Below are 18,149 nucleotides of genomic sequence, written 5' to 3'. Positions count from 1 at the left end.
TCCAGCTTAAAGGCATTTATTGATGTTGACAGTCCTTGAGCACAGATGTAGCATTACAAAATGGATGGAAGACACAGGATTCCTCCATATTTACAGCCTCACTGCACATGCTCAGACTGCCCCAACCAACCACAGATACCATTTATATTATGATCTGATTGGCTCAAATTCTGTCCAATACCTGGCTCTGATTGGCAGTTGGACTCTATTTAAAAATTAAAAATAAAGAATAATATTTTACCCCTTTTTGCCTCCCAATTTTGTGATATCCAATTGGTTGTTAAAGTTTTGTCCCATCGCTGCAACTCGCATACGGACTCGGGAGAGGCTAAGGTGGACAGCCATGCATCCTCCGAAACATGACCCTGCCAAGCCGCACTGCTTCTTGACATACTGCCCGCTTAACCCAGAAGCCAACCGCACCAATATGTTGGAAAAAACACTGTGCAACTGACGACAGAGGAATCGCTAGAGGGACAAGGACATCCCATCCGGCCAAACCCTCCCCTAACCCGGACGACGCTGGGCCAATTGTGCGCCGCCTCATGGGTCTCCCGGTTGCAGCCAGGGATCTAAGCCAGATCTGTAGTGACGCCTCTAGCACTGCAGTGCCGTAGACCGCTGCGCCACTCGGGAGGCTCAGTTGGATTCTTAAGACTTTGACGCAGCACAGACGGAGTCTGTTACTATTGCCCAATCCCAAATCAACCCATACCCTTTACGTCCTGTGCACCAGTGTAGATATGAAAGGAATGGACAGGTGGTGTATATATATTGTATCTTGACCTTGCCCTGTGATGAGCAAGTTTGCATTGAATACACTTATCCAGACCTTTCAGATCTACCGTGCCTAGGGGGTAGTAGGGGCTGGGGGTTGACTTGGGAGTGTGCACATGAGTCACAGGGAAAGTCTCCAATCACACCCTATTCCCTTTTTAATAGTGCACTACTTTGCAATAGAGTCCCACACTTTAGGGAACTAGGGTGTGAGACTAGGGTGTGAGTAACTTGTGACGCAGACAGCCACTAGTTAAAAAGAGAGCGTACAAAACAGAGGAAACCAGGAGCGACGAAAGGACAATTCCATAGGAATTTAAGCTGGTCGTCTATCTTTCTTTTTTTCTCGTCAGTCCTACCTTCCTTCCTTACTCAGTTTTCTAACGTTTCCACAGGTTCCGTTGCCGTGGGTGCGACGCCGAGCGGTTCGAGGAAACGCGGCGCCAGAGAGGTTAGTTTCTGCAGCAGCTCTCTGGCTCTGATATCAACTTCCTGTACCAGCTCTCTGGCTCTGATATCAACTTCCTGTACCAGCTCTCTGACCCTCACATCTACTTCCTGTTCCCGGATCCAGGATAGGCCGTCATCCACAGCAATGTTGATTGGCGCGCACACCGCCTCCTCCTTTAGCCCGGTCAGATGACATACCCCGACAACTCCAGCCAATCCCAGCAGCACCAGGAGGAGGAGCTTGAAAAGCAGGCCAATGAGAGAACGTCTTTGGGCTTTGGGGGTGGATTCAGCTGCTGCTTTCTTATCTGGAGAGAGAGAAGTGAGTAAGTGATGTTCGCTGTATAGTCAACACGTGCACTGCACAACTGCATTAAAGACAACCTGGAACGCGCCCATTACATACCTGCTGCCATCTGTCCATTCCGCTTTTTCTTCTCCTCCTTTCTCTTATTCTTCTGTTCCTGGACAGCTAAGGCAGCCATGTGAGCATTGTACTCCTTCCTCTTCCTCTCCTTCCCCTCTGCCTTCTCTCGTTTACGAGCCTCCCTCTCTTTCGCCTCCCTCTCTCTCTGTTTCGTCTCTTTCTTCTTTTCCAGTTCTAATGCCATGGAAGAAAAAAGATGAACATAAAGTTTTGATATGTTCACTCTGTGTTCTCCTGCGGCTTCCATTAACATGTTTGTTGTCTCATTCAATGATTGCCCAATGGGGAATAATAATAATGTTTATTGAATTTAATCAAATTCCTAGCTATAATCATGGCAAGCTAGATATATTACTGACTATCAGCTGCTCTGAGCTAACAATGTTAAAACAGTATGAAATATCACGAGTGAACCCATAGTGAGATGTATGCAGCAGGGACTCCAGACAATCACTGATTACAGAGGGAATACCAGCAACGCCGCGGACACCGACGTCTTGCCCTTGGACAAGCTAAACACTTTCTCCGCCCGCTTTGAGGATAATACAGTGCCACCAACGCTGGACACTCCCGAGGTCTATGGGCTCTCCTTCTCCGTGGCCGACGTGAGTAAGACATATTAACCACGTGATAACCCCCGCAAGACTCCCGGCCCAGACAGCATCCCTAGCCGCGTCCTCAGAGCATCCACAGACCAGCTGGCTGGAGGGTTTACGGACATATTCAATCTCTCCCTATCCCAGTCTGCTGTCCCCACTTGTTTCAAGATGTCCACTATTGTTCCTGTACCCAAGAACGCAAAGGTAACTAAATGAAATGACTACCGACCGGTAGCACTCACTTCTGTCATCATGAAGCGCTTTGAGAAGCTAGTTAAGGATCATATCACCTTACTTGACACCCTAGACCAGTGGTTCCCAAACTTTTTATAGTCCCGTACCCCTTCAAACATTCCACCTCCAGCCGCATATCCCCTCTAGCCCCAGGGTCAGCGCACTCTCAAATGTTGTTTTTTGCCAACATTGTAAGCCTGCCACACACACACACACTATACAATACATATATTATACGAATATAATACTTATATTAAATATAAGAATGAGTGATAGTTTGTCACAACCCAGCTCGTGGGAAGTGACAAAGAGCTCTTATAGGACCAGGGCACAAATAATAATAGAATAATCAATAATTTAGCTCTTTAGTTAGCCATCTTACATATAAAACCTTATTTGTTCATCAACATTTGTGAATAACTCACCACAGGTTAATGATCTACATATTTTAAGAAAGGGTGTGCTTGAAAGGAGGGAGTTTGTTCCACCATTGGGGAGCCAGAGCATAACTCTGCAATGTTGTGTTGTATTGGAGAGAGTCTCAGTCTTAAAATCATTTTCCACACACAGTCTGTGCCTGTATTTAGTTTTCATGCTACTGAGGGCCAAGAATCTATTCTCACATAGGCACATGGTTGCAAAGGGCATCAGTGTCTTAACAGCACAATTTGCCAAGGCAAGAAACTCTGAGCGCAGCCCTATGCGAGCTTCAACTGGAAGCCAGTGGAGAGCGGAGGAGCGGGGTGACGGAAGAGAACTCCAGAAATTTGGCAGTGGCTTCTGATTAAATTCAATTTTCACAGAACCGCCTGTTGCAATTTCGATGAGTCTCTCTTGTTCAGATATCAGTAAGTGGACTGGAGGCAGGGCATGAAAGGGATAACGAATCCAGTTGTTTGTGTCGTCCGTTTTCGGGAAAGTACCTGTGTAATTGCGCACCCAACTCACTCAGGTGCGTCGCTATATCCCGTTTGACATAGTCTTTAAGCTTGAGTTCATTTGCACACAAAAAATGATGGAAAGCCCTGTGTGTTGCCCTTGTTAATGCAGACAGAGAAGAGCTCCAACTGCTTAATCATAGCCTCAATTTTGTCCCGCACATTGAATTTAGTTGCAGAGAGTCCCTGTAAATCCTAGATTCAGATCATTCAGGTAGGTCAGTCGTGTGAGAAACTCATCATACAAGCGGTCAGACAAGTGAAATGATGGTCAGTAAAGTCAACTTTAAGCATTTCTCTCAATTCAAAAAAGCGTGTCAATACTTTTTCCCTTGATAACCAGCGCACTTCTGTATGTTGTAAAAGCGTTACATGGCCCATATCATTGCATAATGCAGAAAATACACAAGAGTTCAGTGGCCTTGCTTTAATTAACAAAGTTAACCATTTTCACTGTAGTGTCCAAAACGACTTTCAAGCTGTCAGGTATTCCCCTGGCAGCAGAGCCTCTTGGTGGATGCTGCAGTGTACCCAAGTGGCACCGGGAGCAACTGCTTGCACGAGCATTACCATTCCACTATGTCTCCCTGTCATGACTTTTGCTCCATCAGTACAGATACCAACACATCTTGACCACCAAAGTCCATTTGATGTCACAAAGCTGTCCAGTACTTAAATATCCTCTCATGTTGTCCTGGTTTCCAGTCATTTGCAGAAGAAAATGTCTTTCCTAATTGACCCCCCAGGAGCTGTGCCAGTGTTGCTTGAAGACGACATTGTATAGTTTTTTGGGGCTTTTCCCCCAGCATTGTCCCAGCCATATCCGCAGCAGCAGGAAGAATTAAGTCCTCCACAATAGTATGAGGCTTGCCTGTTCTAGCCACTCGGTAGCTCACCATATAAGACACTTATAGACCCTTCTTATTAATGGTATCTTACACGTCTTACTACTCGAAAGTCGTCTTTATTCTCACTCCAAAAACTCCCGTGGCTAATTTTCCAAATAGTTATGTTTCGTTTCTAAATGTCTGTGCAAGAGTAAAGGTTTCCCCGCGAGATAGTAACGGTTAATGTGATTGGATGTTAATTATTTGACTAGGCTACCTGTATTTGACATTGTTTTGTTATTTTGCTGAACACTAGATGGTTGAATTTTATTTTTGGCAGTGAAACGAGGCTACTCAGGAGAGAAAAAAATCTCACCCAAATGCATAGCCCCGTTGGAAAATATAAATGTACTGTTTGAAAATGTGAAGAACGTGAATCACATTTGTATTTGGCCTACCGCCGATGGCATTGCGTTTCACGGGGCTAGTTTGGGAATACCTGCCCTAGACCGCCCCGATAGAGCCACGGATGATGCCATAGCACTGCAAGAATGCTAATCATTGACTATAACTCAGCCTTCAACACCATAGTACCTTCCAAGCTTATGATTAAGCTCGGGGCCCTGGGTCTGATCCCGCCCTGTGCAACTGGGTCCTGAACTTCCTGACAGGCCGCCCTCAGGTGCTGAAGGTAGGAAACAACACCTGTACCACCATGGTCCTCAACACAGGGGCCCCACATGGGTGCATGCTCAGCCCCCTCCTGTACTCCCTGTTCACTCATGACTGCGTAGCCACGCACGCCTCCAACTCAAATCATCAAGTCTGCAGACCACACAACAGTAGTAGGTCTGATTACCACAAGACAGCCTACAGGGAGGTGAGGGCCCTGGCAGAGTGGTGCCAGGAAAACAACCTCTCCCTCAAAGTCCACAAAACGAAAGAACAGATTGTGGAACTTCAGGAGACAGCAGAGCGAGCTAGCCCCTATCCACATCGACAGGGCCGCAGTGGAGAAGGTAAAAAGCTTCAAGTTCCTCTGCGTACCAATCACTGACTATTTTAAATGGTCCACCCGCAGTGTGGTGAAAAAGGCGCAACAGAAAAATGCCGTGGGGACATTTCACTGCAGCTAATGTAAAAGTAAAAGTAAAAGCTGTGTACATTTGCAAATACGGTGTCAAATAATTTGTGAAGAATGCAACAAAGATACAGAATCATCTGGCCAAGTTCCCTCAGCGCTCACAACAAGCTACCTCTGACTAAAGTCCCTCAGCTTCTATTCGAGGTGAAAATGATGAAGCAGACATCTTATTGATAGCAACAGCTCATGGTCTTCCTGGAATCAGAAGTTTTTGACTCAATGGAGGAACGTAGTCAGAGAAATGCTGATGAATGTCTTGCTCGAGCAGTGTATGCAACTGGCTCACCTTTGATGCTCACAGGCAATGTGTATTGGAAGAGATTTCTGAATGTTCTTCGCCCAGCGTACACCCTTCCAACCAGACATGCTTTATCTACTCATTTGCTGGAGGCAGAGTTCAACAGAGTTCAAGTGAAGGTCAAGCAAATCATAGAGAAAGCAGACTGTATTGCAATCATCTCTGATGGGTGGTCGAATGTTTGTGGGCTAGGAATAATTAACTACATCTCCATTCCTTAACCAGTATTCTACAAGAGCACAGACACACGGGACAACAGACACACCAGTCAATTCATTGCAGATGAGCTGAAGGCAGTCATCAATGACCTTGGACCACTGAAGGTATTTGCACTGGTGACAGACAATGCTGTGAACATGATGGCTGCTTGGTCTAAAGTGGAGGAGTCCTACCCTCACATCATGGCACTGAAAACAATGGATACATTCTACAAGAGAGCCAAGGAAATGGTTAGGTACAGGAAGGGTCATCAAGCTATAGCAGCAATCTACCTCACCAAACAGAGTGAGAAGAATAAGAGCACCACATTGAAGCTGCCCAGCAACACCCGTTGGGGTGGTGTTGTCATCATGTTTGACAGTCTCCTGGAGGGGAAGGAGTCTCTCCAAGAAATGGCCATATCACAGTCTGCCGATATGGACAGACCCATCAAGAGGATCCTCCTCGATGATGTATTCTGGAAGAGAGTGGTAATCAGCCTTCAACTCCTGATACCTATAACAGTAGCCATTGCACGGATTGAGGGCGACAATGCCATCCTGTCTGATGTTCAGACTCTGCTTGCTGATGTAAGAGAAGAAATCCCTACTGCCCTGCCCACTTTACTGTTGCTCCAAGCAGAGGAAACTGCAGTTCTGAAATACATAAAAAAGTGTGAAGACTTCTGCCTGAAGATCATACACGCTGCAGCGTACATGTTGGTGCAGAGATCAACAAGACCTATGGTGTCATCACTACCGTGTCTCACCACCTTGGCCTGGCTAAGGGCAAGGTTCTTGGTAGTCTGGCAAAGTACACTTCCAAGCAAGGGCTTTGGGATGGAGATGCAATATGGCAGTCGTGCCAACATTATCTCATCAGCCAGCTGGTGGAAGGGACTTCGTGCATCGGAGGCTCTTTCCCCTGTTGCCTCCATCATCCTCCAAATCCCATCTGCCCCTCAGAGCGCAACTGGTCCTTGTTTGGGAACACACACACCAAAGCACACAACAGGCTGAACAATACAAGGGTTGAAAATTGGTGGCCATCCGGGCAAATTTTGGGCTTTTGAGGTTGACAACGAGCCATCTTCAACAAGGTTGGAAAGTGACAGTGAAGATGAGGCCTCAGAGTCTGATGTTTAAGAGGTGGACATTGATGAGGTCCAGAGAGAAGACATGGACGCCTGAGAGGAAGACAACCAAAGCTTTAGTTTCTACACTATCATTTGACAGATGTTTGTTGAAAACGTTTTTTGGAGAGATGTGATGGATCATTGGGGATCATTTAATATTTCCTTTCTTTTGGTCAGTGAAATCATCCCATGTGAAGAGAACTCATTTAATTTAAGATCAATTCGTAACTAAAAAGAAAATGTTTTTTTCTATTGGAAGGATCTACTCATTTGCAGTGTTCTACTTATGATGAGGTAAAAGGTTTATGTTTCTGTCTCCATATGATATGGTAAATATATCCTATGCAAAAAACATCTACATTTAAATAGTATTAATATTAATTTTCATATATTTACGTTAATTCCCACAGAAAGTTTCCATCTCTGAATATTCCCCAAAATGTGCAACGCTACACAGCACCCAAGGTCACAGGAAGGCCAAAAAGATAATCAGCCAGCCAAGCCATGGCCTGTTCACCCCGCTATCATCCAGAAGGAGAGGCAGTACAGGTGCATCAAAGCCGGGACCAACAGACAGAAAAACAGCTTCTATCTCAAGGCCATCAGACTGTTAAATAGCCATCGTTAGCCAGCCTCCATCCAGTACTCTGCCCTGAACTTAAGTCACTGTCACTAGCCGGCTACCACCCGGTTACTCAACCCTGCACCTTAGAGGTTGTTGCCATATGTACATAGACATGGAACACCGGTCTCTTAAATCATGTTAACATACTGTTCAAAATGTATATACTGTATTCTAGTCAATACCATCCTATTCAACTATTACTGTACATTTACTATTCTATCCACGTATTCTTCAGATATACTACATATTATATCCACATACTGTCCATAATGTCTATACAGCCTACCACACACACACACAAACACACACACACATACATATACTCCGGACTACGACATTGCTCATCCTAATATTTCTTAATTCCATTCTTTTACTTTTAGATTTGTGTGTATTGTTAGATATTACTGCACTGTTGGAGCTAATAAGACAAGCATTTCGCTACACCTGCAATAACATCTGCTAAATGTGTATGTGACCAATAGCATTTTATTTGATAGCTTCTAGCAATCCTAGGCTATATGGGGAAAAGTGGCACCCTTTTCCCCCATATAGTGCACTACTTTTGATTAGAGCCCTATGCTTTGGTCAAAAGTACTGCACTACAGAGGGAAAAGGGCGCCATGTTGGAAGCAGACTCAGGCGGATCCCAATGACTGACCACTGGCAACGGTATCGTAGTACCTACCTTTGTCCTTTAGGAGGCGCCGCTCCCTCTCTTTGTCTACCTCTTCCTGAAGGATCCTCATGTGCTGGAGAACCTACAATCACATTGTAGTTGAAATTACACTGCACCATGCTAGAACCCAACAAACCTCTAGTCCATCTCAACGTCTCCTTCCTCTCCCTGTCCTCCTGAGTGGCGCAGCGGTCTAAGGCACTGCATCTCAGGGCTAAAGGCATCACTACAGACCCTGGTTCAATTCCAGGCTGTATCACAACTGGTCATGATTGGGAGCCCCATAGGGCAGTGCACAATTGGCTCAGCGTCATTAGGGTTTGGCCGGGGTAGGCCGTCATTGTAAATAAGAATTTGTTCTTAACTGACTTTCCTAGTTAAATAAAAATGTAATCTCTTATGAAGAAACTTTATTATCAACTTCCATTGTCCTCCAAGAGTTGCTCAATCTCCTCATCTTCCCTCTGCCTACCTTCCCATCTCTCTCTCCATCCCAGTCTTACCTTGGCAGCACAATGTTTACACTGTTTCTCATCCAGACAGTCTCCTGCAGCCTTGGCCAGGTTGATTTCCAGAGGGTTGTCCTTCAGATCCAGCCACTTCAGGTTCTGCGGACACAAACACACACGCAGACAAAGGGAGAAAAAGAAGACTGTTGAGACTGTGTAAAGTGTTTTCTGTCTTCAACCTCCATCCATATGCCACTGTGGTCGTGTTGAGTTCACCAATATTACCCAGCTCAAAGATAACTGGCTAATTGTAGAGTTTACTGTGTAGTCTTGGTGATGAAAAGCACATATGATTTAATGTTTTTAAAACTGTTTGTAATTAATTGTCTAACAATAGAATTTTCAGATTGTCGTAAAAGCTTATGGATTGACTGAGTAGTTAGCCTTTCCTACTGTTGATGGTTGGATTCAAAGTGTATTCCTAGCTCATTCACAGAGCTTTACACATTTTTCAGATTAATATCTGTGTCCACCAAAATGAAATAAATGAACAGTAAATATTGCTATATATTATAGAATTAAGCAGATGACCATATTAATTAATAATAGTAGTAACATGCCAGGAGAATACTGGGACTTTTGGGACCCAGGGGGTGAATACATTTGAGCTGTCTGTAAACTGATGTTTGGGAAATGTCTATGTTTCCTCTATTACATGAGAAGTATCATCACTAACTCATTTTGCCAAGTCAGCAGTATTTCCATACACCCACGCATTAAGACCACTTATTTGGGACTCGTAATTGCTCTGAATAAATTCACTCTAGTTCCAGGTCAAATGTATTTCCAGCAGAATGGCACCAGTGAACATGGGCCTTATATTGTGCTGTAGTTTGCCTGCTAGAACTATTGTTCCAGTAGAGCTTTGGAAGGGAACTAACTACTATACCCAGGCAGACCTTGGCCAGCAGCATACCACCCTGCATCCCACTGCTGGCTTGCCTTTGAAGCTAAGTGGGTTTGGTCCTGGTCAGTTCCTGGATGGGAGACCAGATGCTGCTAGAAGTGGTGTTGGAGGGCCAGTAGGAGGCACTCTATCTCTGGTCTAAAAACATCCCAATGGCCCAGGGCAGTGATTGGGGACATTGACCTGTGTAGGGTGCTGTCTTTCAGATGGGATGTTAAATGACTGTCCTGATTCTATGGCCACTAAAGATCTCATGTCACTTATTGTAGGGGTGTGGCCACCTAATCCTCCCCAGCTTCCAATTGGCTCATTTCCAGGTCATTGAGAACATGTTCTCTGGTAAAAAAAAAAAGAAAGACGTTACATGGGTGCCAATGGTGAAGCATGCCAACTCCTTTGTTTTCTAATTAAATAGTGGGAAGATCATTGTCTGGTTAATGACTTCAGTGGTTCGACACCGTTTAGTATCATGAGGTCCCTAGCAATTCCCAGTTCTAGTGTTGTGTATTACCTACCTTGAGCTGTGAGAAGCTGACCGGCAGAATGGTCAGCTTGTTGTTGTACAGATCCAGGTGTTGCAGGTTGCCAAGGCGACCCAGATCATCAGGTAGAACAGTCAGCTGGTTCTTACTGAGGTCCACCTTGACCAGGTGGCTCAGGCTGCAGAACTCCAGCTGGACACACACAGTTATGTACAGTCTGTAATACTCATCTCTCTCCCCTCCTACAGCAACATTCCGCTGTTACTTCTATGATCCACAGACAGGGGAAAGTGGAATGTCTGCGCAAGTTCAATGCTCAGAGGAAACTCAAGGTACACTAGTGCTGCTAACCCTTACACCCCTCTCCTCCTCTACCCATATACCTCTTGTTAATATACTGTAGTACAACTCCTTGACCATCTGGCTGGGTTGGCTACCAGAATATCTACTTTAAAGACATTCGCCACTTCTCTTCAGAGGAGAGCAACACTGTGAGCAGGATTTAGTTCCAGTCCAGCACTAACACAACTGACAAAACTGAAGATTGTGGTGACCAGTGTTTGGCTTTGGGGATGGGGTCATTCAAGGTTACTCACAGGCAGGGAGGTGATGTTGTTGCAGGACAGATCCAGGACTGTAACTTTCGGGAAGGCAGCCTGAAAGCGCACACATAACAGTATGACAACAAGACTACTGCCTATAATACATGGCGTTATAAAAAGTAATGTGGTGTGAGTGGTTGTTGGCCTACCAGTTCTTTAACAGGAACTTCAGTGAGGTTACAGAGGCTCAGATCCATCTCGTTGCCATCGACTTTGTCCTTCAGATTCAACACCTTGTTTTTACTCATCCTGAGTTTTGGGTGGGGGGCTGGGGGAGAATACAAATGAAAGTTTCTGTTTTCACAATCAAACACAATGGAAAAGCTAACTGACATGTTGACTACCATGGTTTGCTATCTGTAGCCTATCTAGACAAAACAAATTGAGGAAGCATACAGGACCTAGCTACTGTAAGATACGTTGTTCCAACCTTATTTTAATGTCATTGCAATTACTTAGTAACTAAGCTGACTAGCTAACGTTACACTTTGTTTCTCTTCTAGCGTGCGACAGTTTCTACGTTGGCAGCTAACGTGGTGACAGCGCAGCAAAGTAACCTTTTCTTGGTACAGTAACGTTAGTGAAAGTACTTACCTGTTTCACTGAGAAATCACCACCGTTTTCAAACGTCTCAGACCTTCTATTCCTACTAATAAATACTACAATAATGGCTACTTCATAGACAATTGTCAAACTAGTCGTAGCATGCAATTATATCGCAGACAAATATATTGTGTGTAAAGCAGCGAGGCTGCAGTAAATTCTTACAATGAAAGTCCACGTCATTGATAGAAAGATACATTTGTGCCAATGACGCGATATTTCAGAGCATATCGCCACCTACAGCTTGGAGGAGCAACTGGCAAGATACTCTCTCTCTCACACACACACACACACACTGGAAGGTCTTTCAGTTCTTTCTTTATTGCTGTTCAGCATAGTCTACAATAGCATTTTTTTTAAACATGAACACATTATAAGACACGAAAAGTATGTACCGTTTATTATAACCAGTTAAGAAGAAACAATGTTGGGTAACATAAATACTCTTGGGGCAGCAGGTAGTCTTGTGGTTAGATCGTTGGGCCAGTAACCGAAATATTTCTCGATTCCAATATCCGAGCTGACAAAGTAAAAATCTGTCTTTATGCCTCTGAACAAGGCAGTTAACCCACTGTTCCTAGACCGTCATTGTAAATAAGAATTTGTTCTGAACTGACTTGCCTGGTTATTTTTAGAAAGTTGCGATTTTCTCTTCCATCTTTTGAAGTGTCACTTAGCTTTCAAACTTAGTAGAGACTGACATGATGAACATCCTTTCTGAGTTGCGAGTCAATCAGAATGACGGTTTATGAGAAGATCTTTTAAGATTCACCCGTAATTACATTTGTGGTTAAATAAGTTCAACGATGTTTGTGTTCTTTCATCAATTTCATCACGTGCAGTGTCAATGGGTGTTTTGAAAGGAACTTGTTGTGTTTGCTCATGTACATAAAATATACACCATGTATCTATAGAATATTTTATCAATACGTGTGTAGGTTTGCATATTCAAATGGCAATTCATTTTGAAATGTAACCTTTAATTAAATATTGCGTTCTCAATCAACCCCTAATAACTCAACTTCTCTTCTCTCTATGTCAATTCTACATGTATGTTTTTGTTGTTGTTGTACCATGCTCATTAGTGACCACAATAGAAATAAGTCTCTGAATTTTTTCTGTTATCCCTGTGAAGTTTTTAAAATATGTGTTGTTGTTTTGTTTTTTACATGCAAATAAACTCAATCATTCATCTATGTTCATTGTGTCAGCCTCTACTAAGTTTGAAAAAAGCTAAGCAATATGTCAAAATATAGAGAAAATCTCAACTTTTAAACACAACAAAAATACCCTAATACCTCGACTTCTCGTCGCTCTATTCACTTGAAACTGATAGTGTATTGAGGGCACTAGTATGAAGGTTTATGCTGAAACAGCTGTTATCTCAAAATGCATGGAAACACCAGTATGAACCTCATACTGTTAGCATTTATGCTACTGATAAAAACATGTTACATTACAGCCTTATTCTAAAATGTATTAAATAGTTTTTCCCCTCATCAATTTACACACAATACTCACTAATGACAAGCAAAAACAAGCTTGTAGAAATGTTTGCAAATGTATACAAAAATATATTTAAAAAATTGAATATCATATTTACATATGTATTCAGACCCTTTACTCAGTACTTTGTTGAAGCCCCTTTGACAGCGATTACAGTCTTGAGTTTTCTTGGGTATGACACTACAAGCTTGTCAAACCTGTATTTGGTATTTGGGGAGTTTCTACCATTCTTCTCTGGAGCTCCTCTCTAGCCAACAACATACCACCCTACATTCCACTGCTGACTTGCTTCTGAAGCTAAGCAGAGTTGGTCTTGGTCAGTCCCTGGACGGGAGACCAGATGATGCTGGAAGTGGTGTAGGAGGCACCCTTTCCTCTGGTCTAAAAAATAAAATCCCAGGGCAGTGATTGGGGACATTGCCCTGTGTAGGGTGCCGTCTTTTGGATGGGATGTTAAATGGGTGTCCTGACTCTCTGAGGCCACTGTGTTCTCGGGGACTTTCAATTCTGCAGACATGTTTTGGTTCCCTTCCCCAGATCTGTGCCTCGACACAATCCTGTCTCGGAGCTCTAGGGACAATTCCTTCGACCTCATGACTTGGTTTTTGCCCTGACATGCACTGTCAACTGTGGGACCTTACATAGAAAGGTGTGTGCCTTTCCAAATCATGTCTAATCAATTGAATTTACCAGAAGTGGACTCCAATCAAGTTGTGGAAACAGGATGCACCTGAGCTCACTTTCGAGTCTCATAGCAAAAGGTCTAAATACTTGTGTAAATAAGGTATTTCTGTTTTTTATTTGTAATACATTTGCAAAAATGTCTAAAACCCTGTTTTCACTTTGTCCATAGGGGGCATTGTGTGTAGATTGATGAGGAAATAGAATAAGGCTGTAACATAACAAAAAGGGGGAAAAGTTAAGGGGTCTGAATCATTTCTGAATGCACTGTATATGAAAAATAATTGTCTCTGCATTAATAATGATTCATATTTGTTCATATTTAAAAGACATTTGCATTACATTTGGGTTTTAAAACATGTTTCAAGGTCAAATAAATGCCCCCAATGCAAATTGCTGTATATTGAATACATATTGGCTTAGAGCAAGAACTATTCTGGGTGCCGCAGTAAAAAATATTGTAGGAAATACTCCGTAGGATCTGTAGATTGTATATATGGTGTCATTTCATGGGGCTCTGAATAATGCAGAATGTTGCTGGCCTCTTACTCCACCCATTCCATTGGCTGCCAAATTACATCAGAACAGTGCAGGGAACGCTCATTGAATTAAAGGGCAACTACACTCAAAATCTAAGTTTCTTAGATTTTTCCAAGACCTAAAAAAATCATCCCCTGATGTGTTTTAAGCATTGTTGTAATCACATAAAATCTCATTGTGTTGTTTTTATCATAAAAATCATTGTGAGAAAATGGGGAAATCAGAGTTTTTTGGGGAAATCCAAAACCTGGAAGAAAAATAAATAAAAAGACCCCCGGCACAAAAAATGTAAACTGATTTCCAAAGGCCCTCTCAATGTGTTTTCCTGTGCATGACTGCACTTTAGTCTGTGTTATCCTGCGACACAGCACTTTGGGGGAAGTTGAGGTCAGGTCCACTATTGACTATGGACCTAAGAGGGAAAGAGTTGTGCCATCCTATAATGTTTTTTTTTCTAAAATGTTTTTGTGAAATTTAAAATGTGAAATTTAGCAGACACTTTTATCCAAAGCGACTTATAGTCATGCATGAATACATATTTACTTATGGCTGATCCCGGGAATTGAACCCAATATCCTGGCATTACAATGTTCTACCAAGATGCACGACAGGGTTATAAATGGTTTGTGCAGCCTCAATTTAATATGATTTATAATGCCTTTATTAAGTGGTGCTTATGACACCCTGTATAAAGCACAGGTTTATGTCATATTTGACATAGTGGGTTATGTCACATTTGACATGGGTGATTATGTAACACAGTTAGGCAACACTTATGAACCCTTTATAAAGCATGACATACGGTTATAGATGATTTCGAACACATTTATGAATGCATTATGATGCCTTTATAATCTGCACGTCATTTAAAGCGGAACCATATCACAATTTGTGCCACCCATAAGTGAGAAACCTACATGCCAAGTATACGCCATATAACGTGTTCCCTAGAGGTCTTGTGTGGCTCAGTTGGTTGAACATGGTGCTCGCAACGCCAGGGTTGTTTTGCTCGATTCCTTTTGGTGGATCAATTCTAAAATGTATTCACTCGCTACTTACTGTAAGAGGTTCTGGATAGGGGCAATGACAAGTGTTTATGTAATAGAAAAGGGCAGAAGCGTTGAACTATCTGTTCAGATCCTAATTCTTCATACCTACGGAAAATGTGCTCAAAGAGAAAGCCTCCACTTCTTTGTAGTGATGTGAAACCGAGGCTTTCTGTATGCTTTCACGGAATTGTTTCGAAAACAGTTCATTACTCATTATTAAAATCGGTTCGTTACTCAAAGCTTCGTTATTTATTCACAATGCACATTAGTCAGCAATATCTGATCAGCAATATAGCAGCGTGTGAATATCAGAAATACGTTTTTTTCCCCTCCACTATTTTCACTAAAACTTTGTGGTGCAGCGGTAAATCGTTGGCTTTAATAGTTTATAATCAGTTGGAATAGCAGTTTAAATCTTACATCACGCTTCCATTTTTCGCCTACAACTTTACTATTTTTCCAAAACGAAATCTATAGCATTATTTAGGATGCTTAAGACAGATTCTTATACTATACTAAATGAAACAAACGATTTGAACAACACTGCAGTTGTTTTAATTAGATTTATTATAAAACAATGTGCCTTCAACGGGATTCAACCACATACCCATTTTACATTTACATTTTAAGTCATTTAGCAGACGCTCTTATCCAGAGCGACTTACAAATTGGTGCATTCACCTTATGACATCCAGTGGAACAGCCACTTTACAATAGTGCATCTAAATATTTTAAGGGGGGGAAGGGAGGGTGAGAAGGATTACTTTATCCTATCCTAGGTATTCCTTAAAGAGGTGGGGTTTCAGGTGTCTCCGGAAGGTGGTGATTGACTCCGCTGTCCTGGCGTCGTGAGGGAGTTTGTTCCACCATTGGGGAGCCAGAGCAGCGAACAGTTTTGACTGGGCTGAGCGGGAACTGTACTTCCTCAGTGGTAGGGAGGCGAGCAGGCCAGAGGTGGATGAACGCAGTGCCCTTATTTGGGTGTAGGGCCTGATCAGAGCCTGGAGGTACTGAGGTGCCGTTCCCCTCACAGCTCCGTAGGCAAGCACCATGGTCTTGTAGCGGATGCGAGCTTCAACTGGAAGCCAGTGGAGAGAGCGGAGGAGCGGGGTGACGTGAGAGAACTTGGGAAGGTTGAACACTAGACGGGCTGCGGCGTTCTGGATGAGTTGTAGGGGTTTAATGGCACAGGCAGGGAGCCCAGCCAACAGCGAGTTGCAGTAATCCAGACAGGAGATGACAAGTGCCTGGATTAGGACCTGTGCCACTTCCTGTGTGAGGCAGGGTCGTACTCTGCGGATGTTGTAGAGCATGAACCTACAGGAACGGGCCACCGCCTTGATGTTAGTTGAGAACGACAGGGTGTTGTCCAGGATCACGCCAAGGTTCTTAGCGCTCTGGGAGGAGGACACAATGGAGTTGTCAACCGTGATGGCGAGATCATGGAACGGGCAGTCCTTCCCCGGGAGGAAGAGCAGCTCCGTCTTGCCGAAGTTCAGCTTGAGGTGGTGATCCGTCATCCACACTGATATGTCTGCCAGACATGCAGAGATGCGATTCGCCACCTGGTCATCAGAAGGGGGAAAGGAGAAGATTAATTGTGTGTCGTCTGCATAGCAATGATAGGAGAGACCATGTGAGGTTATGACAGAGCCAAGTGACTTGGTGTATAGCGAGAATAGGAGAGGGCCTAGAACAGAGCCCTGGGGGACACCAGTGGTGAGAGCGCGTGGTGAGGAGACAGATTCTCGCCACGCCACCTGGTAGGAGCGACCTGTCAGGTAGGACGCAATCCAAGCGTGGGCCACGCCGGAGATGCCCAACTCGGAGAGGGTGGAGAGGAGGATCTGATGGTTCACAGTATCGAAGGCAGCCGATAGGTCTAGAAGGATGAGAGCAGAGGAGAGAGAGTTAGCTTTAGCGGTGCGGAGCGCCTCCGTGATACAGAGAAGAGCAGTCTCAGTTGAATGACTAGTCTTGAATACCCTCACCCCCCTTTATGTTTCATAGTTCCCTACACCCGATGTCATAGACTAGATGTAACATAGTCAAAGTAAATCCGGCACTCAAAATAATATATTATGTTTTTTTTTGGTAGGGTTATGTAAGATGTTTGGTCAGGGTGAATGGTGGGCATATAACGTGAACGTCTTGCAACCCAAAAGGTTGAGGGTTCAAATCTCAACATGGACAACTTTAGCATTTTTGCTAATTAGTACTTTATAGCTACTTTACAACTACTTAGCATGTTAAAGCTAACCCTTTCCATAACCTTAACCATTTTAGCTAACCCTTCCCTTAACCCTTTAACCGCACTTCTAAATTGAACCATAACCCAGCTAACGTTTGCAACCTGGCTAGAATTCGTAACATATCATACCTTTGTTAGATCATCAGCACACATTTTAAATGGCTTTTACAGATTTGATGTTTTTACAAAGAAAGTACTTTTATTCATTGTCGTTTTCATTGGTTTTAACAACATGTACTTTTTAAACTAATTTAATTGTAACTTTCAAATGCTGTGTTTTATGCTTTGTTGCCGTTTTTTATGTGTGTAAATGATGTAAAAAATGTATGAGCTGTTTTTAAAGGAATTGTGTCAATAAAACTTTTCAAAAAAATAATAATAATAATCATACATTTTGGAAATTCGTAACATATTGTACGTTTTGCAAATTTGTAACAGGTAATACGAATTGTAATTCGTAATTTATCATACTAAATGGAGTGTCTTCGGATTTACGTGCAGAATCATACAAAAAGTTCTGAGAAGCCACCGCCTAATCTACCGGTCAGTTGAAACTTTTTGTACATAATTCGATCTATATTTGTAAGTATGATGTCCAGTAGAGGTTGGTGTTTGAAAGCAGCTTTTAAATCGAAAAAAAAAAAAGAACCACGGCGAAATAAGTTGTCTCATTCACCGGATGTAAACAAGA

The 18,149-nt window shown here is 43.1% G+C and overlaps 1 protein-coding gene across 1 annotated transcript; it reads right to left on the bottom strand.

Annotated features, from left to right (window-relative positions):
• LOC124040398 (leucine-rich repeat-containing protein 59-like) lies at positions 1-11,627 on the bottom strand. The gene is made up of 8 exons (XM_046357558.1): positions 11,423-11,627; positions 10,978-11,096; positions 10,823-10,882; positions 10,260-10,418; positions 8,832-8,936; positions 8,338-8,410; positions 1,634-1,828; positions 1-1,535 (listed from the first exon to the last, which is right to left on the bottom strand). Exons 2-8 carry the CDS (start codon positions 11,074-11,076, stop codon positions 1,150-1,152), a joined length of 1,077 nt encoding a protein of 358 aa, XP_046213514.1. The 5' UTR covers positions 11,077-11,096; positions 11,423-11,627; the 3' UTR covers positions 1-1,149.
• Positions 11,628-18,149: the final 6,522 nt, after the last annotated feature.

The sequence above is a fragment of the Oncorhynchus gorbuscha genome, linkage group LG07 (assembly GCF_021184085.1).
Source record: "Oncorhynchus gorbuscha isolate QuinsamMale2020 ecotype Even-year linkage group LG07, OgorEven_v1.0, whole genome shotgun sequence".
In the NCBI taxonomy this organism is placed as follows: Eukaryota; Metazoa; Chordata; class Actinopteri; order Salmoniformes; family Salmonidae; genus Oncorhynchus; species Oncorhynchus gorbuscha.
The sequence above is the reverse complement of the archived record's forward strand: the minus strand, read 5'-3'. Positions and strand labels throughout refer to the sequence as shown.

Coding starts and splice junctions, on each gene's coding strand:
- LOC124040398 (XM_046357558.1), bottom strand. CDS start 11,076: ATGAGTAAAAACAAGGTGTTGAATCTGAAGGACAAAGTCGATGGCAAC. Junction 10,883..10,977: donor AAGTTCCTGTTAAAGAACTG/GTAGGCCAACAA, acceptor GTGCGCTTTCAG/GCTGCCTTCCCGAAAGTTAC. Junction 10,419..10,822: donor ACAACATCACCTCCCTGCCT/GTGAGTAACCTT, acceptor GTGTGTGTCCAG/CTGGAGTTCTGCAGCCTGAG.